General features: G+C 39.3%; 1 protein-coding gene across 1 annotated transcript; it reads right to left on the bottom strand.

Moving 5' to 3' along the window:
• Positions 1-3,843: 3,843 nt before the first annotated feature.
• On the bottom strand, positions 3,844-23,891 carry fam20b (FAM20B glycosaminoglycan xylosylkinase). Its single transcript, XM_043219761.1, has 9 exons — positions 23,691-23,891; positions 20,277-20,445; positions 18,411-18,963; positions 16,527-16,613; positions 13,594-13,703; positions 12,980-13,151; positions 6,639-6,830; positions 6,289-6,348; positions 3,844-4,773 (listed from the first exon to the last, which is right to left on the bottom strand). Exons 3-9 carry the CDS (start codon positions 18,785-18,787, stop codon positions 4,542-4,544), a joined length of 1,230 nt encoding a protein of 409 aa, XP_043075696.1. The 5' UTR covers positions 18,788-18,963; positions 20,277-20,445; positions 23,691-23,891; the 3' UTR covers positions 3,844-4,541.
• Between the last annotated feature and the right edge of the window lie 237 nt (positions 23,892-24,128).

Genomic DNA, 24,128 nt, shown 5'->3' with positions numbered 1-24,128 from the left:
AGGTATTTTAAATATTTATAAACAATTAATTTCATAATAGAATTTAAAGTGACAAAACAAAATTTATTTTTATCTAATTAGTGAAAATAAAAAAATGTTCTTGTTATTAAATGTTCTAAAATATTCTTCATATTTATTTTATATACAAATAATTACTAATTATTCAAATGAATTATTCAAAAATAATTGATAATCATTACAAATATACAGAAAGGGATCAATTACTCAGACGTGCAATCACGATTTAAAAAAGTTTGCATTCAAGTTTGATTTTAATTGTATGTCAACAAGTGCGGTTTAACACTTTTCATTTCTGCGAGTGACTGAAATGTATTGTGTGTTTTGCGATAACTTTCCATCAGTGGGTTCTCAGCAGACCCCCGGGTTTCCCCGCATCTCCACCTCTGCTGAGAGACTGGCCTCATTAGTCAATATCAGCCACTATCTCAGGCGAAGCCCCCTTCCCACAGCCCACAGAGAGGTGGGTGGTCAAGCCCGACAGCCTCAGATGAGCAAGCGCAAGTTTGAGGTGTCAAGATATTTAGGACAGCCAGTCAAGTTCAGAGGTGACTGGAGGGAGAGATAAGACCGACTGCAGCAAAGATCGCAAAGTCGTTGTTAGCCACACGTGCGACGCCGCGCATGCACGCTGGAAATCCCATCGCCAAACTAAAGGACAGCCGCTCGCCGACAAACAAACACCAATCTGATAATGAGGTTAGATGGCAGAGAGGAGTTTTTAGAACGATGACATGCTCGCTCATCAGGAATATCCAAAAACCTTGCAATCAAAACTCTCGACGGTTTCACTGTTAGTCAGCGACTATACGAAATGATTAATGATATGCACCTCACGAAACATGAGTCTACTTTTGCACTTTATACTAGAAGTTTCCAGTAAACCAACAGACAGAGAGATGATGTTGGTGATACAGAGGCTCATTGCGTTCCATTGACAAAGTATTAAACCGAAAATTTTAACTAATTGCACATTTCTGTGCCAGTTTTTCCAATAACGTTAAACGCTTTGAACGGACTTGACGGATGATCATGCATTTCGGGCTGAGCTGTTGAACTGGAAGTTAAGTGCTGGGCGTCCGGTCAGAGGAGAATCGGCCCCAACTGAGTCTGGTTTCTCCCAAGGTTTTTTTTTCTCCATTCATGGATGGGGTTTTGGTTCCTCTGGCTTGCTTTGTTGGGGACACTTAACTTCTAGTGATTATCGTCGAATTGATTACAGAGACCGTCCCTGCATGTAATAACAAATTGTTCAATCTCATCATTATACAACCCTGTCATTGTACTCTTCAATCAATCTGTATAGTTAAAAGCGCTATATAAATAAAAACGATTGATTGATTGATTGATTGATTGATTGATTGCTGCAACTCTGAACACGATCCCATAAAATTGTAATAAAAATCAAACTGCCAAACTGTCTTATTTTGGGTCGAGGGTCAAGGTGGATCGACGGCCAGTCTATCCCAGGATTCAAACAGTGTCCAATTATGAAATTAATACTGTAATTAAACACTTAAAGGAATAGTTCACCAAAAAAGACCTTTGTTCGTCTTCGGAACACAAATTAAGATATTTTTGATGAAATCCGAGCTCTCTCTGATTCTCCATAGACAGCAACACAAGTAAAACATTCAAGACCTAGAAATGTAGAAGTCCATCGGTGGTCTTTAATTTTACAAAGCTACAAGAATACTTTTTGTGCACAAAGAATGCAGAGATAATGACTTAATTCGTTTACACACAGTTTACTCTCCATTGCGGTACTCTCCATAATGACTGGGACGAATGGGATGAGGACAAGAACTGTTACGTCATTATTTTAGTTTTCTTTGCACACAGAATGTATTTCCTGTAGCTTCGCGAAATTACCTCTGACGTCACACGGACTACTTTACAGATCAAAAACATCTTTAAATTGCGCATTTGAAACAACGCGAAGGTGAGTAATTAATGACAGAATTGTCATTTTTGGTTGAAATTTCCCTTCACGGGTGAACAGGACAGGAACTATTTCATAGTACCCGAACTAACTGTGGTACTACCCAATTTTTGGCGCGTTCGCACCGCAGGAACTAGGAACTGGAGAATTCCTAATTGGAGGAATTAAATGACCTCCTACTTCAGAGTAGGGTCTAAAATACCCTCATTTAAAACGCTGCGTAAACATTGTATCAATCTAGTTATTTTATAATTGGCATGTTTCTGCATCTATGAGCCGTATTGACACGTAGCACAGCAAGTTAACGTCGGAGAAGCAAAGTGGTCGCGACGCGCTCGTGATAAAAATGTTTAAACTTTTCAGAACGCGGGTCACATGACAATCGACCAATCAGCACCTTTTCTGTAACGACATTGAAAGCTCAGCCAAAATAAAGCAGTAGTTGGTCAACGCTGTACAGGGAAAGCCATTTAAAGTCAATTTAGCAGCAGATGTGCTGCAAGCGATTTTTATTGCTGCAAAACCGTTTATCCTTTGCTGAAACTTCCGTGTCTTCACGGAAAGAGCAGATCATGGTTGCTTAGTGACGACAGAAGCTTCCGGACGAACCCTTTGAAAAAAAAGGAGCATCTTAGCATTTTCCACGTATTTTTAGGTGCGACATGAGAACGGCCCTTAGTCCTCATTTACGTTCTTACTATAGCAATATTTAATTAAATTTAATTTTAAACTCGTTTGATATTTTCAGCCGATTTTATTTTTAAGTATTATTGAGCCAAACACAGCTCCACTGCATCATAGACACGATTTTAGAAATACATTTCCAACATTTATAATATGCAGAAACAATTCTCTGAATTGGCTTTACATATTTTACATGCTTATTGCATTGTGTGTTACCTTAATGCCGTTTTGTATTTAAGATACTATATGACCTTCTATATAGGTCATTCAGTGTCAACTCAACCAAAAGTCCCCAGCTCAAATTTTTGATTTTGCGTATATTTTTTTCTGTATAGTGATGACAGGCGAAATAACTTCTTTTTTGTTCATAATGAGAAATGTCACCTGAGAATCAGAGCCAAATTACAGGTTAAAAATAAACCTTTTAGTAAGATGACAGAATCATGTTATTTTTAAACCAGAGAATGTGTGTACAACTAAAATGCCATTATCTCTGGAACCAAACCATTTATAGCCATAAAAATGAATATGCCAAAACGCAGTATCTAAAAAAAACGTTTTAAGAAGAAAAAAAATGAAAAATGCTTTCTCCACTCTCAGAAATAAAAGGTACAAAGCTGTCACTGGGGCTGTGCCTTTTAGGTTCAAATATGTACAGTTTAAGTATGTGCCTTTAAAGGGAACCAAAATGGACTCTTTATGTGCAAACGTTTACTGTACCTTTTGAAAAGGTACCACTCCAGTGACAGCTTTTGTACCTTTATTTCTAAAAGAGTGCATGTTTGAATGGTCCTCACTTTACAAGACATTCATTATTTGGACTGGTTGGGACACCCCTGCTTTAAAGCAACGAAAGCCATTCAATCAAGAGCAAGTGATTTTTTTATCTTTTTTTTTGTTGTTTAATTAGCATTATTGACACAGACCGCTTCGAGCCTATTAGGCCTCCATCACTTCCCGCAATATAATACTACAAATCCATTTTTCCCCAACTGTTCCCAAGATAAAATCAACGTGCTTACATGAACACTGGCCAAGCCCCACACCGGACAGTATTTTGTGCGTATCTGTGTGTAGTCTAGACTAAAAATGTGCCAACAGCATGCTGCTTAACCAGAGGTTGCGGTCTCCGTCATTTGTCTTTGTACAGTTGCCTTTAAATAAGAAAGGATGAACAAATGCATCATACACACGCAGACTTTTTGTAAGTTTAAATATTAATTTTTAATGCTGAAAATTCCCCACAGCAATCTTACATTGCTGTCGTCTTCACCGTCTTCTCTGAACATCAGAAGCAACAGCGGCCCGGCTCTGTACAACACTGTGTTCATCCTGCATACAGAACACAGTGAGTCTATCATAATTCATTTTATTCTTTAGATCAATAATATTATTACTCCGTATTATTCAAAAGCTTGTTCAGTATGTACAATCCTGGAGATGATCTCCGAACGTCTGTTAATAGATCCGTCTTCCTGAGTCTAGTTACTCCAAAGATCTCATCCCAAGTTCCACATCTGCAACTCTGAAAAAAAATGTTCATCCATCTTCCTGCAAAAGAACTGGTATATTTGTTTATTTGGAGCTCCATCTTGGTAGTGGCTATTCTTCCACAAGATTTAGATGGCAAAAAAAGAAAAAGAAAAACTATAACAGGAACAAGGTGAATGTAGTCCACCTACATGTTCGCCAAAGCCTCCTCGCTCCATCCAGAGAGCAAGAAAAAAACAGTATGGAGGACCTCTGTGGTCTGACTTGAATGAATCCAGGGAAAATCAAACCCCACCAGGTCGGCTCATAAGGCTTCTTGTGGCCTCTGCTTCTCTGGCTCCATAGCAGGAAGGCGCCTGTGCATTAAGAGTCAAACGCATCTTCACTTCATGTGTTTCTCCAGTGTTTAAGGATGAGGCAGGTTCATGCGGTCCTCGATTAGCGTGTTGTCGGCTCCCTGCGTCTCCATGCACTGCCGCACGGTGGCCAGCACTCCGTTCAGACGGCGGTCGAGCGCGGCGAGGTGCGGCCCGGTCAGCACCGGGAAGGCTGGATCGTGGGCCGTGGCCTGTCGCATTGCTGAACTCAACACTCCGCCTTTCAGCAGGTTTAGCCTGTTCCAGGTGGAAACGCGGACCCTTTCGGAGAGAAATAACACATCAAATCGTGCCTGGCTCATTCAGGTGCAAAAATGAAATGACAAGAAGCAACGAAACCATAGATGTTCGGTGCATTTTCAATAGCGATGAGCTCGGCTCAAATTCGTCACGTCATTTAATGGACACGGTTTCTCATGACACCTCAAAACGTCACCTCGGTTTGAAAATGAATGACTTGCGACTGATTTGTTTCGTGAAATCACTGTCAGCGTAAGCGGCCTCACAATATCTCTTGATATTACTATTATTACAATAATGCTACTTAATATATAATTAAGGAGAAAATTAGAGTTTAGTGCATTCTGGGAGATAAGACTATAGAATATCCCCACAGAAAGCCTCATTACCCAGAATTGATCTAACTATTAAAAGATAAGTGTATTAATGTATATTTCTGTTATAAAATATCATGGTTTTAAAACTAGGGGGCTCTTAAGAGTAATTGAATCATAACAGCAGTGTGACATATTAGTTTAACACACACTTTCTATTTTAATATATATTTAAATTTATTCCTGTTTTACCTTCATTGCTCCAGTCTTCAGATTTTATGTAAACAAAATTTTATTTGTAATCTTCACTCTTTATTAATGACCAATTTAAAGGGTTACTCCACCCTAAAATTTTGTAATTAATTGCTGCAAAACTGCAATAAATACATAAATAATGACTTTATTCAAAAATGAGTCTCCTATGGTTCAGCATAGTGCCTACTGGATACGCTGTTTTCCTTCGAGTCAAAGGGCAGAAGACGTATCCAAAATGTACAACACTGAACCAGAGGAGACGAATTGTTGAATAAATGAGTTATTTTTGTTGTTCTTTTTTTGCATGCATATGTATTTATAATGTTACGGATGAACCACTGATGGCAGATGGAGCATTCAGTGACAACGGCACTCAATGTTACAATCACAAGCCTCCTGGTTTTCAAAAGCAGTATATGCAGTACTTTCTTTTTTATGCAATATAAAAAAAACCTCATATTATGACCGGTTTTAAGTAGTATCGTCCATATTTATTATTAGAATATCCATTTCTATATAAAACCTTGATACAAACGCAGTTTTGGTTGCTTGATCATTTCTCCAGGTAGATGCCGGTAATGTTATTAGCTCAGAACCATATATATAGGAATTGAAAACAAAACATTTATATTGGAGGAAAGTCTACAGCACACCGCTGAAGGTGTCTTTTAATCTGAAATCTTGATTTAAAGTTAATTGAACCTTTCAACGTACACGTTTCAATAGAAACTTTGACTCGCACTCATCTAGGCAAAACCACTCGAAGGCTTTCTGTATAACTGAAGGTCAACAGCGTGTCAGTGGTAAGTGTGTTTGTTTTAAAAGAACAGAATGGGAAGCATTCGTCACCACAGCCAGCAGATGACGTAATCCAGAAATTAGGGACTGCCAGAAGAGCACCGTTTTTGGAAACCAAAGTGGGTTGTAAAGGGAAGTCCATGTTTACTCGGTGTTTGTGTGAACTCACATGCAACACTGATAAAGAGGGGCGAGAATGCTCCTCTCGTCCAGAGCTGGGTTCCCGAAACTGCAGGAGAAACACAAAAGTTTAAAGAGTCTCACGTGCATCAAAAAACAAACTTAATTCTCTGTTTATTTAAAACTGCTTCTCACATGTTTTCTGGTAGAAACCCAGTTATATAATCACTTGGGTTTAGTGATAGTATGCTTAAGTACTTAAGATACTGTACTTAAATATTTCATTGGAGTAATATTATCTGCACTTTTTCTCGAGTGCTGTATTTGTATACTTGGTCCACCTCTGCTAGGGTTTATCATCTTGTAGATGACTAGATCTCTAGATTTCTTTCTTTCTACCTTTTAGCGTTGTCCAGAAGGATGAGCATACTGGCTCCTCCATCGTCTTGGAAACTCTCATAGTGATGGCGATCTGCATTACCGATAAGGTAATCAAAGATGGCTGTGTCGATCACATCCAGGAGCCGTGGACCGGCATCATAAGGAGGCATTTTCTTCACGGCCTCGCAGTAGCTCTCATCATACTCCCACCTGACACAAACAGAGAATCACTGATCAACACAATCAATTAAAACACACACACACACACACACACACACACACACACACACACACACACACACACACACACACACACACACACACACACACACACACACACACACACACACACACACACACATCTTCTTGAACACGTTCATCTGCTGACTTCATCAGTTCTGGATTAATGTGAACTTCTCTTCAGAGTCTGTGAGAAATCTCATTAGCCCCTTTCACGCAGTAATACCAGTAAATTGCTGTAAAATTACCTAAATTAATTTACTGGTAAATTAAAAAATTTCAAAGGCTCTAGATTGGCTCGGAGCAGACATCTTATGTGAGTGTGTTCTGGACACATACATGCTAATACCTGAACATGCTAATCATTCTGAATTCTGGTCATTTACAACGTCCGGGAACAAATTTACAGTTATTTTTAAAACATTTTAACACATGATCTCTTTACGGCAATTTACCAGTAATTATCCAGTGAGGTTTTTGTGTAAAAGGGGCTATTCTCACCTTGTTCCAGGTGATAGGTCACCTGGCAGCCTCTTAAAAACCAGAAAGGAGCTAATGAGACATTTAAGAGCTTAGAGACAGGACATTTACGTAATAAATAGATCCCATGCAGTCCAGTGAAAAAGAAAAGGAAACAATCTGAAGAAGACTTTCAAAATTACATTTAGGGGAAACATATTTGGTAACACTTCACTATTGGGACCAATTGTCACAACTAGTTGCTCATTAGCATGTCTATTATTAACATACTGCCTATTTGTTAGTACTTAGAGAGAATTTACCAATTCCAAAAAACATCGATTTTAATAACTACTATTACTTTTGAATTTAACAAGTGATATGTGATTGTCTATGAATGCCGAAAATGAAAAACTCTTTAGGTGTTCATTATTCTTATTAAGCAGGTTTTCTATTGCAGATACATTGAGCCACAAAAGGATTTAACTCTAATGAAAAATCGTCAAATGCCCATGAGAAATATTCGAGACTAATGCAATACAGGTGTAATTTTAATTAGGTGTATTTTAATTTCTGTAATGCATTCGTTTTGAATTTGTCTCAGGAGGGAAGATAATGGATAAAGCAGAAAATATGATACTACTCTTCCTTTAATAGAGTGCTGTAGGGAGGACATTTTTGCTTTAACTGCTTCTGTATTACTGCGACCGACAAAAGCAGCTTCTTCAAATTTAATTAAAAAAATCTATTTTAATAACATTTAAAGCCTAAATACGATCACCATAGGCAAAAAGCTGAAGTTACAAAAACCACACCACAGTTGCGGGGTCAATGTCACATCACTAAACTTCCAACAACTCTTTTAACCTTTAATTAAAATGTGCACTTTGGAAAGTTTGGGTTAGAGTAGTTTGCACAAGTGTGCACACACGCCTTAACAAAACAGGGTTAAAAAAAAAGCCTAGTGGGTAGATATGTTTAAAGAAGCATTTTAACACTTGTTAGCAATCACCTTTTCAAAAAAAAAAAAAAAAAAAAAAAAAAAAAAAATACAACTGGGTTATTCATGATGTGTTTTATGCCACAGAATGCAACATAAAATATCTTGAGCATGTGTTTTGTAACTAAAAAACCAATTTAAAAAAACCCAGTGACATTGCAATGAATACCAACAAAAATTTCCATACTTCAAGACTCACTCCTGCAGTGCTAAGGATGTTTAGCGCAAGTACAAATTTTGTGCAAATTGCACAACAGGATGACAAGTGCATTCCATACCTGTATTTGCAGAACTGAAAGAGTTTCAGAGAACTTCAGACCAAAATAATTCGTCCGTTACTACATTTTAAATAGCAGTCACAATATGAACCGATTAGTAATAGCCAAACTAGCCGTATGTTTCATTGAATGGCTGCTAAAACCAAAAGTTTCCAGTAAAGTGACCGAGATGGCGGTGATAAGGTTAATGTCATGAAAAAAGGTTTCATGCATTTCATACAGTTCTGCAACACAGATTAGCAGTAAACGGAGGAAATGCCCTCAATACATTCCAAGAGCTCTTCAATCAGGGTCAAAAATGAACACTTGCCAAGCACTAAATGAGAGCAGAAATGGACACTGGCTTTCCCCGTTTACCATTTGTTTGTTATATTTGGGATCATTTATTTCAGCATGAGAGACCAATTTTTTTTTTTTTTTAAATACATTGCTACTGAACTATCTAAAATGGTTTCAACTGTTTTGCAATATCAATAACACCAGCTGTACATTCTCTCTCTTTCTTCTAGCGATTAAACGCTCACTGCAGCATAAGAGGAAGCATTTACATACCTGCTGTTAAATAAATACACTTTTTATGTTTATGTCAAATAGCACTGCATTATTAGACTTTATTTTTATGGATATAAAAACTGGAGTCATATAGCTAAAGTCTAGCTAAAGTCTAGGGCTGGACCAGATTATTCGAATATTCGTTTTGGCGGGTTGGCATTCAATTGAAAGTTTTGAGTTTCGAATATCCTTTTCTCGAAACACCTGGCATCCCCCGCGAAATGGTTCTCAACTTGTCTGCCTGGCTCTATTATGAGCTCGCTTTCCGCACATCTACATCTGAAAAAAATGAACTCGAGCATACAAAAGACACGAGATGTGAAACCCGCATCATTTGAGCAAAAGTCTTGGATCAGAAAGCGGTTGCACTTGTAACGCAGACGAGAAGCGCCGATGTGAACTGAGAGAGTGAAACAGAGAAGACGCAGTACAGCTCAATCACTCACACTTGATTTAGTCTGATATATTGGATATATGTGGATTTATTTACTCATCTAACCTACATGCTATATTCAATATACGTTTGCAGGAATTATAAACTTGAAAGCTGCAGGAATGAGGAGAAAGCTATAACTGTAGCCTGGAGATCTCCAAATGGGGGCAGGAGCTCCAAAAGCCATTTTTTCCTCCTAATTTTTAAGCGATATGAGATCGCCGAAACGGCACGTTACATAACTCCCTAACCGGACCTCACCGGACAATGGCACCTTTTAGATGGGATGCCCCCTTTGCCTAAAACAAAGCTATAGAGTAAAATATCTCCCCTGTGCTGAGACGGCTCAGAATGATTCCCGTTTATATAAATGAAAACTCTGGTCCGAACAACACCGACCACGAGCTCTGGGCTCCGCTCTCAAGAATATTGGTTTATATAGCAGGTTTTATTTTAGATAAACTAGAAACAAGGTTTAATTTATAAAGTTTAATTTCCATTATTTTTACAAAACTTGTTGTTTTAAAATGTCATAGCTTTTCCAAGTTTTTTCCATGACCGTACAAACCCTATAAAAGCAACTGATGCACGCTTTCAAAACACTAAAGATAACTGTTTCTCTCCCTCCTCTTATCACATGGGTGGTCCGTTACTCTACTTTATTAAGTAATCATGCAATTTACAAATTAAGGCCTTATCAAAGTACATGTAGATTCCTGCCTTTATTGGAGAGAAAAATATGTTCAGCCCCCTTCCTCCATAAATTCTGTGTTGATTACTATCAAAGTTACGAAGCTCAAAAAAATGGTATTCGGACCAGCCCTACTACAGTCATGTGTTTAGTTTATTCATGTTTAAGTCAAAGCGTTTTAAAATAGGGAAAGCTTGATGCCTTTGTCCATATTGGGGATTTCTTGCAACGTTAAAAATTATATTTTGTGAGGCATATCCAAGTTGTAGGAACAGCAAATAATAACTTGACTTCTCATTTGGAATCAGAAGTGGCTTATATGAAAGGCAAAGGCCTCTAGATTACGCCTTTTTTTTACCAAAATAAACTCTTACCATGCCTTGATTTTTAATTATTTAATTACGACAGAAAGTATAGGCTTTGCTTAGACAAAAGTCTTGTCACTTAACAGAAATACAGTACAGAACATGGTTACGTATGTAACCCTCGTTCCCTGATGGAGGGAAAGGAGACCCCAGTCTGTCCTCACAACATAACTTGTAGTGACTTACAGATAGGTAACATAAAAAAAGTTAATACTGTTTATGACTCCAGTGAGCTTGGAGGGCTGCATCCATGGAGGTCTCAGCAATGACTCAAATAACTTAATAAGTCATCTGGAATTGCAAAGAAAGCATTTTTGCAGGACTCCCAGAGTCTTTGGTTTCTTCTTCAATGACTCCTCCTTCATCTTACCCCAGACATGCTCAATAATTTTATGTTTGGTGACTGGACTTGACCTTCTTTGCCTCCAGGAGCTTTGATGTGGAGGCTGAAGTATGAGAAGGAGCACCATAGTGCTGAAGAATTTGCCCTCTCCTCTGGTTTGGAATGTAATTAGCAGCAAGAATGTCTTGATACCTCAGGCTCTTGCCATCCACTCTGTAGAGATCTCGCACGCCCTCATACTGAATGTAACAAACAACCATGATTTTTCCCTCAGCAAACTTGACTTTTTTTCTGTGTGAATCTTGGGGCCATGCAGGTTACAATTGGTCTTCTACAGTATTTGCAACGATTGGGATGCAGTTCAATAGATGATTCATCAGAAGAATGAATCCACTTTTTTACAGTCCATGCTTCCTGCAAGCTATGGGCCTTGACAAATGCAACACGATTTTTTAGTTGTCTTGTTTAAATGCTGGTTTCTGAACACTTATTAGGCCATTCAAATCACTGTGTGAAAGAATTCGACAGACTGTTCTTGTAGATACAGGGGATTCTGGTGACAAGTTTTTATGTATCTGCAGTCGAAAAAAGGCTGGCCCTGGACTGTCGAACCAACGAATGGTCCTCTCGGAAAGTTGTCTTACAGAGTCTGCCTGACTTTGGCCGGTCATGAACTTCACCAGTTTTTTCACATCTTTTTTTTAACCTCTCCACTTGACGTTTAGATACATTAAAGATGTCTGCCACCTAAGCAGGAGACTTGGCTTTTGATGATCAGCACTTTGGTCTGTGGTTGAATCTTTGGCATGCTCTCAGAGGTCAGGATGCATTTTCAATGAAGGTTGGGTGTGCTGGGGTTCTTCTTCTACACACCTGGGAATGTGTTGATTACAGTATTTGTCACAGGCGATACTCTAACCTGTGATTGTTTGAATCCTTTAAAGATGTGACAAGACTTTTGTTTAAGCAAAGTCTGACCTTTCTGTCCTAATTAAATAACTAAAAATCAAGGCATGATAAGATTTTATTTTGGTAAAATGTGTAATTTAGAGGCTTTTGCCTTTCATATAAGACACTTCTGATTCCAAATGATCAACTAGAAGTCAAGTTATTATTTGTTGTTCCTACAACTTGAATAGGCGACAAGACTTTTGTCAGGGTGTGTTTTTTTTTGGAGTTTTTAGCTTCTAGGTTTATCTATATTGATTTTTATCACATTTCATTCATTTAAAAATATACCTCATTTTCATGTTCTGGCCTTGCTATATTTATCTTTCCATAAATAACTGAAATGTTGTGCCTTTCATGTTGTGGCATTTGTTCCTCTTGTTTTCAAGGTATCATATAAAAGTTCCAAATTCCAGTATCATGACAACATTAAGAAAATTCTAATAGTTTTAATTTTTCAAATTCCAGAACACTTCTAACTGCCTTGCCAGAGTTAACAGCATTTTCCCAGATTTCCCAGACTGTGGTTTTAAGTTGTAAGTTCAGCATTTAATAAAAGGTACAAGCCCAACAGTTTTACTTTTGAGTGGACCTTTTTCTTTTTGTTTTCCTTGACATTTAACATAACCATAAAAACAAAAGCAGTGTTAGTTTTGGTTTTGTGTTTATAGGTTTGGGAAAAAATTACAACTCATTTCAGGACATGTCTTAGGTGGGAAAACATGCAAACAAAAATCCAACAGTCTTAATTCTAAAGTTTATTTTAATCAGCAGTTTCTGTGCCACCCAGCGTGTGAAACAGCTACAGTTATATTTTGCAAGCTGAACCATCCCATCCTTTTAGCCAAGTCAAAGATCAAGAGTTAGTATTGCTAAGTGAAAGTCCCCACTGACCAACAGTCACACAACGATCAGATCGACCACAAACCATCAGGTTGAAACTGCCCTGCGCTGCTGGTTCCAAATAAAGCAACATGTACTTGTACACTAATTCTATTGAAGGAGTAAAACTAGCTGAACAAGGGAGAAAACCAGTGCCAATCACAATACCTGGCGAGTTTGCCCTCTCTGTATGTCCGTCCCCATGGGTGTCTGTGTTTCTGTAAGGGCCAGACATCAGGGAGCCACAGGGTAACCGATCCCTCCATCACATCCCCTTCTGCACACGCAGGCTCAGTCTCACGGCAGTAATAACACTTCCCATAGAAACACGTATTATTTCCTATAAGAGACATCATCATCAATTACCCATCAATAAAATGTCTGGAAGGACTTTTGAAGGGAAACACGGTTGAACTCCAAAATACTGCTCGACTGATGCAACTCCTCAATAATACAGACAGAGCATATATATATATATACACATGTTCAATATTTAAACATGACTGTGGCAAAGTATTATGACTCGAAAATGATACTGATACATTAATGCAGAGCTTTTCAGTTTATGCGATGGCCCCAAACGTGGTATTGAGAATTGTCAAATTGCATTGGTATCTTGTGCGCTACTGAAATATCATGGCACCAGAATAATTTTCCATACAAAAAACGTATTTTCTATACCGCAAGTATTGGAAGATAAGAGAAAGTGACAGAAAAGGAAAAGGCAAGGATCATCCGAACAGACAGAAAGCATCATAGGAGAATGACAGAGTGAAACTGACCGTGCATCAGGAAAGTGCTCAGCAGTTGATCTGTAGCTACTGGCTTAATCTCAGTACGGAGATTCATAAACCTCCCCACCACCAGGGGAGCTCTTCTAAAACCTAGGATCCTGTAGAAAGAGATTGAGAATCTCATGACACATCTACACGCAGTTGGTTATAAACAAAGTAGTGAATGTTTACAGTCAATAATATTTACAATGTGGAATGCAATCCATGTGAATGGGGAATGAGCTGCAACTTACACTAAAATGTACAAACTATGCTTTTAATATGATCCAAACTTTAAACCTACATTAAAACTGAAACAAAAGCTCTAGTAATAAGTCATGTTTTATTTTAATTTCCCTAAATAAATGTTGCCTGTTGGGCTTTGACAGGGCTCCCGACGCAAACAGCACAGGTGTAATGTTATTCATCCCTAAAACTAAATTAGTTCCTATGACACATTCATTTGTGGCTACTGATCATGTTTCATTTACTTTACCCGAGAAAACCCATCATCTAACTTAAATGCGGGCACAATTGAAGTGACGGTAACTAATTCATGTGTTTACATTGTATTTTTTTACATTTTGGAGGAGTAAAATTTGCTTATGTATTTTCCGTAACCAGATACACTTGTCCAGTTTTGTCTGGAAACACCACCTCCTGAAGAGGTTTGGGATTTATATCAGTCTCGAATGCGTTTCTTATGCCATTTACACCTGATTTTTTCACTTCGCTTCAGACAAAACGCATGAAGTGACCAGATGTAAACGGCCCCTTAATGTCAAGTGGGTCAGTTGTTGAAGCAGGTGTGAGATAATCACACAGGACCCGTGCAGGACCCTGCACAGCATGGTTTAGTTGTTCAATGACATAATGAATCATACAGTGATCAATATTACAATTAGGAATTTTCAGTGAACTAATTTTGCACAAAGTCGACTAGAGCAGGGGTTTTTGAACTTGTGTCTGGGAACACCAGCGGACAGTGAGAGATCACAGATAGTTCAGGGGAAAAAATATTACAGAAAAAAACTACTTATTTTACTATTAGATGCTTATTAGCATGCATATTACTAGAATATTAGCCATTTATTAGTGCTAATTAAGTACATATTAATGCCTTATTCTATATCCCTAATCCTACCAAATACCTAAACTTAACAACTACCTACATTAAGGTCTACTGCTGCTGTAAAACTCTAAAGTTTTTCTAGAAAGGCTAAGCACTGTAAGCTATGTCCACGCACGCGGTTCTTTACTCTCATTTTAAACCTGCATTAATCTTGCAGAAGAACACATGGCTTTAATTTCAAATCTGCTTCTCACACCTGGAATATGGGCCAGCAACCCACAAAGAATACTTTTACCATATTACAATGGCGTTTCTCTTCTCATTTTTGGAGCTCAAACAGCCATCGACGCAAATAACGTGTCTTGTGTAGAAAAAAAAAGCCAAGTCAAATTTCCTAACAATATCCTGTGTCAAACAATACATCTAGTGCTCACGGAAACACTGCCAGATAAAGCGGAACATTGGTAATGATTGACAGCGGGGATGTAGAAAACTAAAAGGCCTCATTCATATGTGGAAATAAATCAGACATAAATCAGATACGTGGCAAAGCGACTTTCATGTAAACAGGCAGATCGGACGTTACGTACGTCATTAAAACAAAGCACTTCTCCGTGGTTTACGGCGTATTACGTTATATGTGACCCGTGCTGGCAAAATGAGTGTTATGACAGAATAATGAAATTTAAATAGCTATACTGCGATTGTTAATATACGAATTATTAATAAAACAGGAAGAAAAATTATACTATATCATAATCAACGGACTTCAAACATGTAGCTCAGTCATTGTTTAATCGGACATCAACAAATCATACATTTTGAATGTCAAACAAAACAAATAGGATGTAGGCAACCAATCAGAACTGGGCATCAGGACCTGCAGTTAAAAGGAGACCTCTGTTTCTATATTTGCGAGCGAAAGAGAGAACCAGCGCTCAGTTAAAACGCATATTATGTTGCTTCTCTAATTTTACCCAGTCCAGCGCGAAATATTAGATTTCATCGGATGACGGCTCGATTGTAAAATTTGGGCAGTGAAGCCGATTCCTTGATTAGTGGTAAATCTCCATCTCCTGTTTTGAAAAATGTTAAGACACAGAGCTGTAGATCAGTGACAGGCGTCGCAATGTCGTGTGATTGTCAGAGCCGTGTATTAACTGCCGCTCCATTTGAAAGCAGGCGATATTTCATATTTTTTCCATTGTCTGACAACAGAAACGGGAAGATATATCAGTGAAAAGCTTTTTTGGAGAATTTGGCTTCATCAAAATACAGCCCGTGGGCACAGAGAGGCAAATAAAACGTAATAATAAATAATGCACATTTTGCGTGTTCGGAAGAAATGAGCTGCCCTGTCTTGCAAAATATAAACAGGCACGTGATAACACATCCTTAAATAACATCAGGTTATCTACATTGTAATGGCCGTTTAATGTGACAATAACGGCATCGATCTGCTAACGAGATTCAATATTGTTTCTAGTGAGGGGTTCTCCGCTCTGAATAAAAAAATGAACGATTTAAATACAATTTTTACACGTCTTTAGTTCTCGTGGCCAGGTGCAACTTAAATCATTTGGGCACCGTTATCTTTGGGGAGGAGGTTTGCTGAACCTCAAAGTTGGAGGGTTGATTTCTTGAATTGTGGTGAACCGCTTTAAAAACCTGAACTCTCATAAAATACCACGTATCTTGGTCTTAATACAATGTATCTTCTGTTCTCAATAAGGACGATACCCAAGAGGCTTCTGCGTTTTATAACAACGTGTTAAGAAAACAACGTAAAGGTAATTATCACCATGAAACACATGAAACCGAGTTACTCATTCTACTCTAAGGTGTGTGTGTGTCTGTGTTTTAACATTACCTGTCCAAGTGGAAAGCAGCAATTTCTGCATTATGCCGATCGTACCCTGCATACGGCTCTCCTTCAACCACATAATCTCTAGTGTACCTAATAATGAGGCAATGAAGAAGATAAAGACATAAGATCAGAACAGTAACTGAGAGAAAAAGCAAAAGAAGACGTATATAAAAACATCGTGTTATCCGTGTCTTAATGAATTCAGGTAAAACAAAGAGACTAAAGCTCTCTCTTGTTAGTTTTTTGATTCAGCCAGCTTTCTCTTGGTTTCGATTTCTGTCGCGTTGCATTGTGTGCACAGGCCTAAGATAAGCTGGTCCAAATTATAGTATACTGAACATCGGATATGTTCTGACTGGCTGTGATTGTGCGGTGACACACAGCTTTTTCACATTTAGTGTAGACACCGAAGAAAGTAAACGAGCTTAACTAGTCAATCCACTCCTAACATAAACCCAGCCGCACTGCTTCCTTCATCCTTACACAGCAGGATGTAGTGAGCAAACATAAGATTATTTGAGTCTCACAATAAAAACCAGACACACAACACCTACTTACTGCAAGAGACGTTTTTCAAAACCCTGTATAAACACAAGGTAAAATTCTACATATAAAAACCACAAATAATAAAGCGACTGTTACATGCATAGAGAACATGAATGCTGTGGCCAAGCCGAGTTGGCTGCGTGAAAACCTGAAACGGCATTTTCCAGAATTAACTGAAGTTATTTAGATTGGGAGTATTGCAATGTTTTTTGTGTCAAATCTTTCACATCATTCTGAAACTTTAAACACTGAAGCTATTTTAAAGAGAAAAAAAACCTGCCAAAAAGGTTATACTACACTTATAGCCTCAATCTCGCTATTATGAAGTGCTAACCTCAAGCATTACACACTAGCATGCCGCTAGTCTAACTTTCTAACCTCTTATTTGGAAGATATCTCAAGCTCCACTTAGAATGGCACGCAATATAACGCCGGATTTGGATGTTTGGAACCAAAATGTTCAGTGCAGATAGACTGAAAAAATTGAGTCTGGATGCGAAGTAATCAGAGATAAGGTGTGTTTGATCAGTGACCTTAGAGATTAAGGACAGCGGCAGAGCTTCCTCACTTATCTAAAGCCCCCGTAGATCCAAGATAACTAATTGGCTCAGATAAGAGCAGACAGCTAAACTCACCTGAAATAATGACAGACAAGCTATTTTAATCCAGACATATTGTGGTAACGCTTTACAGTTAGGGTTTGTGAACATCGCTGTTGCTTCAAAAAAACAACAACAAAAGCATTAATAAATGTTTAAATGTTACAAAAACGTTCTATTTCCATCATCGAAGCTTGCGTACAAAACACATACACATCGTTTAATAAATGCTATAAAAGCTTTGTTCGTTGTTAGCTTCTAACGGCTTTTTAACTAATGTTAACAAACGAAACCTCGTTACCGATATCCCAAACCAGACAAAAATCAAAAAGAAGATTTGAGAAAAGTCCTTTCCAGCTGCTCAGCAGGTTATTCAGCTCCACTGCTCCTAAACCCCGGCTGGCATTTGTTTTTAAGAAATTTAATAGCTTCCTGTTTGTATTATGGATTTGTTTGTGTACTGATTTGTGATTGTGCTTTTTTTTTTTCTGCTCCACATTGTTATGCACGCTCAGATCCCCACAAGGTGCTGTATAAATAAAAATGATTATTATTACCTCTCTTATTCATTCGTTTCTTTTTCCATTTCAGTCACCGGCTTTTTCGTTCTCTAATTCACTCGCTCGCTCTTCCCCTCACTCTCCCTCTTTCAAAATCACTCACTCCTTTCATTTGAACCTCATTCACATTCTCATTACTTTCTCTCTCTTTCGTTCCCCATCTTAATCATCCCTCTCCTCACCTCTTGGGTTTGAATACCACTTTCTGTCCTCCGTCGAGCACCAGCAGGGCTTTCAGCTGGGTGCCTTTGTAGCCCACGTCGGCCCTCTCCACGCGAGCGGTGGCCAGGGCGTTCAGCACGGCGGCCAGCTCGGGCGTCTCGTCCGGGTACACCTCCCGGGGACCCACCCACTGGGCGGCCACTTCCCACGGCGACTGCAGGGTGTGCGTGAGCCGAGCTCCTTTGGCCAGGGCCAGGCTGGCCTCCATCTTGCGGAAGGCCCGCAGGTCGCGGCGGCTGGCGGCCGATCCCTCCCCTCCGTCCAGCAAGAAAACCTTGGCCAGGCCGAGGAGAAAGAGCACAGCGCACAGCACCACCACTCGCTGCTTCAGCTTCATCACCTCCCGCAGCCGGACGCCCACCGGCGGCCCACCACGCCCGAGTCTGCCCGGAGACACGCACTTACGCCTGGGGCATGGCACTGCCCGCTGTCTGACCAACACCAGCACCGGTCAGGCAGGACAGGAGCGGCTCCAGCCACCAGAACGGTAAAGGGAGAGGACGTTGACGCTTCCTGTGAGAAGAGAGTGGTTTCATTTTAAAACAATAGATTTGTCTATTGAAGGAATAGTTCACCCCCCCCCAAAAAAATTCCCATATTTTTCTCTTCCCCCAAGCCATCCTAGGTGTATATGACTTTCTTCTTTCAGACGAGCACAGTCTGAGAGTTTTGAACTTTCAATCTTGCTAAAAACAAAAATAGATCTATTCTTAAAACCCAAATCACTGTGTCATACGTGGGGTCAGAGGTCAAGCAAGAAGAACCCACGAATGCGCATACAGCCGTTGCCGATTAGGTTAGTTTCACGATGGATATATATCCGATTGACGGAGATTCAAAACAACGGCCACTATCCACCAGCATTACCAAGCCTGGAACAGCAAGGACAAAATTATTATTATTTTTTTTTTTATAAACTTTGATTTTTTGGGTGAACTATTCCTTTAAGTCTCACGCAATGCAATACGTAGATGAGTTTGTTTCTTCATCAGATTAAATTTGGAGAAATTTACCATTATATTATTTGCTTACCAATGGATGCTCTGCAGTGAATGGGTGCCGTCGGAATAAGAGTCCAAACGGCTGGTAAAAACACATCACAATAATCCGCAAGCAATCTACGGCATTCCAGCCAATCAACTGACATCTTGTGAAATAAAAAGTTGTGTTTTTCTAAGACGCGAGACCATCAATATGCTTTCATCTGTTGCGTCAGGTTAAAATGCTTAAACGCTTCCTGTGTCCATTCTATTGTTGTTTCAGTTAAAAAAGGTAATCTTGTCTGAATCAGGAAAGAATTACGCACAGCTCAAGCTTCACTTATAAATGAAAACAGTCCAAAATTGCTCTAAACAAATATGTTTATGGATTTTAAAGAGAGTGAACAACAGGGCACGGGCTTTTTCACCGGAGGAAGTGTAATTATGGTTTACGGGCTAGAGGTGTGTCTTCGTTCTGATGAATGTGTGTCTTACAAACATGCAGCTTTTCAACAGACAGAACATTAACCGATAGAGACACAAACTGGAGTGGTGCGGATTACTTATGTATTATTATTACTATGTTTTTCTCAGCTGTTTGGACTCTCATTCTGACGGCACCCATTCACTGCAGGGTATCCACTGGTGAACGAACTAATTTCAGTGACGAAGCAGACTAATATATATCTCGGAAGGGCTGAGAGTACATTGTTTTGGGTAAACTAATGCTAAAAGCGCAGATCTACCATTTATACGGTACTGCATGACTGCCGCGAGTCAACACCGACAGACCTGACTCTGACAGGCGAAGAATAAAATCAGAGCACTTCACATAAGAGCACTCACTGATGCAGGAGAGCTTCCTCAGTTATATAAGACGCTCCTGGTAGTGTCTGCGTCTCGCTCACAGCGTATGATTGGCTGTCGTGTGGAGGGTGGGGAGGCCACCTGCCTGCTCAGGTGCGTCTGGGCCAGCCTGCTTTCTGACGCACTTCAGAGCGCAATCTTCAGCTCCCTGAAGTAGGGAAAAAAGAAAGAGAGAAAAAGACAAAGCTTCTGGCACATCAATACTTCCAGGTGGGTGAAAGCATTCTAGATCCGATTGTTCATTCAAAAAGGCATTAAAAATACATACAATGATTCGAATGCAGCTCTTCTAAGAAATGAGCGTGTTTTTAACATCTGGATTAAAATTTCCCTTTGATATACGAAAACATCAGGGGGATAAAAGCCGTCCTGATATCATAATAAAGAAAGGCATTACAAGAATGAGATTCTTAAAAAAAGGAAACCCTTATTGAAAGGCATAAACTAAATAAATAGGCATAGGCCAAGAAATATGCATAATCTTTATTTTTTTAAGAAAGAAATATTTGAACAAGACAGATTATTCATTTTTTTTAAACATTACAGATAATGTAATGAGGTGAGCCTTTCCAAAAACTATGAAAAAATGACATCTAGTATTTATTTTATGTTTTTTTTTTCTAATCAATAAATTGATTTGATCACATACAGTAAAGAACTTTAATAGTAATATTATTCAGTATAGTTATCAATATTTAAAATGCCTTCTATTTTAATATTTTAAAATACAACTTATTCTCGTGATGGCTAAAATGCATTTTGTCACGTTTTATATTTTTTTGTTGTGATGTCTTTACTGTTACTAAATTGTTATTAATTTTACTCTAAATGGCTCACATTCAAGGACATCTTACACTATCACTATCTTATAACAACACAGACCACTTAAATGAAAGATTTATTCAAACATACACCCAAAGATAGAAAACTTCAAAACCAGCAGCTCCACTGCTCCCCAAAGGTGAAGCTCACCAAATGCCAGCAATCAATACGGACAGCCTCAAACACATGCAACATCCTAACGGCTCTCAGGGTCTGTGTTACAGTGAGAGCAGCAGAATCAGGCTCAAACACAGCCCAGCCCTCTCTCAGCACTTCCTGATCTCAGCCTGGGGCTGCCACTCCAAAGACGTCTACTGAACACACACACACACACACACACTACCGTGCTCCGCTCTCTTACATCTAGTGTGTGGGATCAGCCCACTCATGACAAAGGAATAAAGGCAGACTTCTGGCAGACATCCACACAAAACATTTTTTTTATTATACGTTACACAAAAAAAAAAAAAAAAAAAAATCACAATGAGATGCTTTTTTTAATGCTATATTGATCTGCATCTATACTCTCTTTCTGTACAAAAATTGACTTTTTTTTTTTTTTACACTGGAGTCACATGAGAAGTCCAGGGCTCAGTAATAAGGATGCTGTTGTGGAGTCAGTTTGAAAGCTTCAGGCCATATTGAGTTTCACTGTTGTTGTTGTTGTTGTTGTGAATTCTGTTTATTCAAATGCGTCACCAAGGTCAGGTTATCGGTCACAGAGTTTCATTACAGCTGTATCATGTCCAGCTATTATTGAGGGTAGGCTTCTCAAATTGGTTTGGTCAAGCGGTATTTCAAGAGCGCTAATATTTAGTTGAACTGAACTTTTCTCGCGTCTCCTGGACCTGAGTGCACGCGAGCGGAGCGAAGAGAAAGATGAGTGTTCAAAGGTTTGGTCTCCTTTGCTCACCAAGACTGCATTTATTTGATCAAATGTAGAGTAAAACAGTAATATTTGAAAATGTTTTTGAAATGAAATTTTCAGTCTCATTCAGTATCTAATCATATGATTATTTAAAATCCTTCATATTAATGATCAAAACTGAAATCTGCGGTGCGGCTTACGCTTTTAAAGAACCTGTAACGCGCTGATTAAAGATTGCTCAATAAACAGAAAATGCAAAAAAATATTTATTTTCAAGAGAACTTTTGTTTAATTTATTCATTTTTGGTCAACTATATGTTCCTTGCTGAAATATGAAATAATTAATTTTTTTTTTTTAATATGAGAGTTGTAAAAAAAAAAAAAAAAAAAAAAAAAAAAAAAAAAAAAAAAATATATATATATATATATATATATATATATATATATATATATATATATATTTTTTTTTTTTTAAATATTTTTTTATATATACATTTAAAAAAAATATATATATATATATATATATATATATATATATATATATATATATATATATATATATATATATACACACACATAAATAAATAATGGATCTTCTATGTGGTGTGTCCCTACAGCTCCACTTTTTAGTTGTTTTTCTCCTTTTTCCTCTAATAGCATACATTTATGATCACCTGTACTATTACCTTGGCCTCACATTGCAGTAAACTAGTTACCTCTGCTGTGTGACCGCTTCTAACGCACCACCCGAGGGAGCGACAGCCAAACCCTTCTCTTTTCTGACACCCGTAATCAATCTCTCTCAGGTGTTTTCCTCCCTTCGCAGAAACACTACCATGTCCCCTCCCCTCGTCCACTGCCACCGGAGTAAACGGAAACACAAAAAGGGGCCAGAACGATGTCCTCCGTCGCTTCCGTTCACCAAACCACGACGGATCTCCCCTTCTCGAAACCCTCCGGTCCCGAGGTGTCACACAGCGCTCTTCTTCACGACACCCCTCTCCCAAAGAACGCGTGTTATCCGCGCAAGGCGTCCCTGCAGATGTTTGGCCTTTGGTCAAAAGACACGCTCGGTCTGAAGACACGTCTCATCAGATCAAGCGTACGTTCACCGTGAGACCGGGTGCAGCGGGTCCCGGCCACGCAGGCACTAACGACACACAATCAGCCATTCACGCGAGCTCCGGCTACACGCTAACACACACTCATCACGCCTACTACGCAAACATCTTCCAGCGTGAAGTTAAACACGCAAACAGAGCGGCTTTCACGCCGAGGACGGCCAGCAAGGCGCCGCTCCGCTGGCTGTCAACCGTTCAAACACACCTAGCGCTCACTTTTACCACGCTCGCGCAATTACAAGTAACCCGTTGACGTAAAAACGGCTCGTTTAACAACCAAGCACGAATGGCGAAAGCGTGTCAAATTAAGCTCCCGCGCCATTCCGTGCATTTTATACGCGAGAGCGCTAACGACGGTTAGCCAGCTAGCTCGCAAGTCCCCCGTTTTCTTCACACCGCAGCGACGGCACGGGGCACGGGTTTAATCCGGCGACACGTTTCCGAGCTCGCCGTAGGTGCACCTCTATATATGAGTGTCTGCAGTTGCTGTTAGCGAGTTGAAGTCCTAGTTTTTAGTCACGGCACACGAGCGCGGCTAACAGGCTAACAGCGAAACCGTGACATTTAAAGGCATCGACTCACCCTTGCGCCACTATCGAAACGATTCAACGGAGAGAGAGGGGGGAAAAAACCCCGGCGCGTTCAAGGCAGCTTTATCGTCGATATCCAGCCGCTTGTGGTTCAGGCTTCATTCATCGCTTCTGCTGGCTGTGTTTGTGTGCTGTCTGAGTCGGTGTGGCTCTTCCTGACTGCGTGAAAACACACACACACACACACACACACACACACACACACTCTCTCTCTCACTCTCTCTCTCCCCGTCTTAAAGTGAACACGGTCTGCTATGCGTGTGAATTAAACGTCTATACTATAAAGCTCAAGCTCAGGTCTGGCACAGATCATTTATTTCTATATGCATGCATGCACGATGTGTACAGGTACATCTTTTCTTCTTGACCGTCTCTTAACGCTGGTGAACAGCAGGGGGAAGTATGACACAGTACTACTCTGTGGCTCCAT

The sequence above is a fragment of the Puntigrus tetrazona genome, chromosome 20, assembly GCF_018831695.1.
Source record: "Puntigrus tetrazona isolate hp1 chromosome 20, ASM1883169v1, whole genome shotgun sequence".
In the NCBI taxonomy this organism is placed as follows: Eukaryota; Metazoa; Chordata; class Actinopteri; order Cypriniformes; family Cyprinidae; genus Puntigrus; species Puntigrus tetrazona.
Note: the sequence above shows the minus strand (reverse complement) of the source record. Positions and strands in the feature narration are given on the sequence as shown.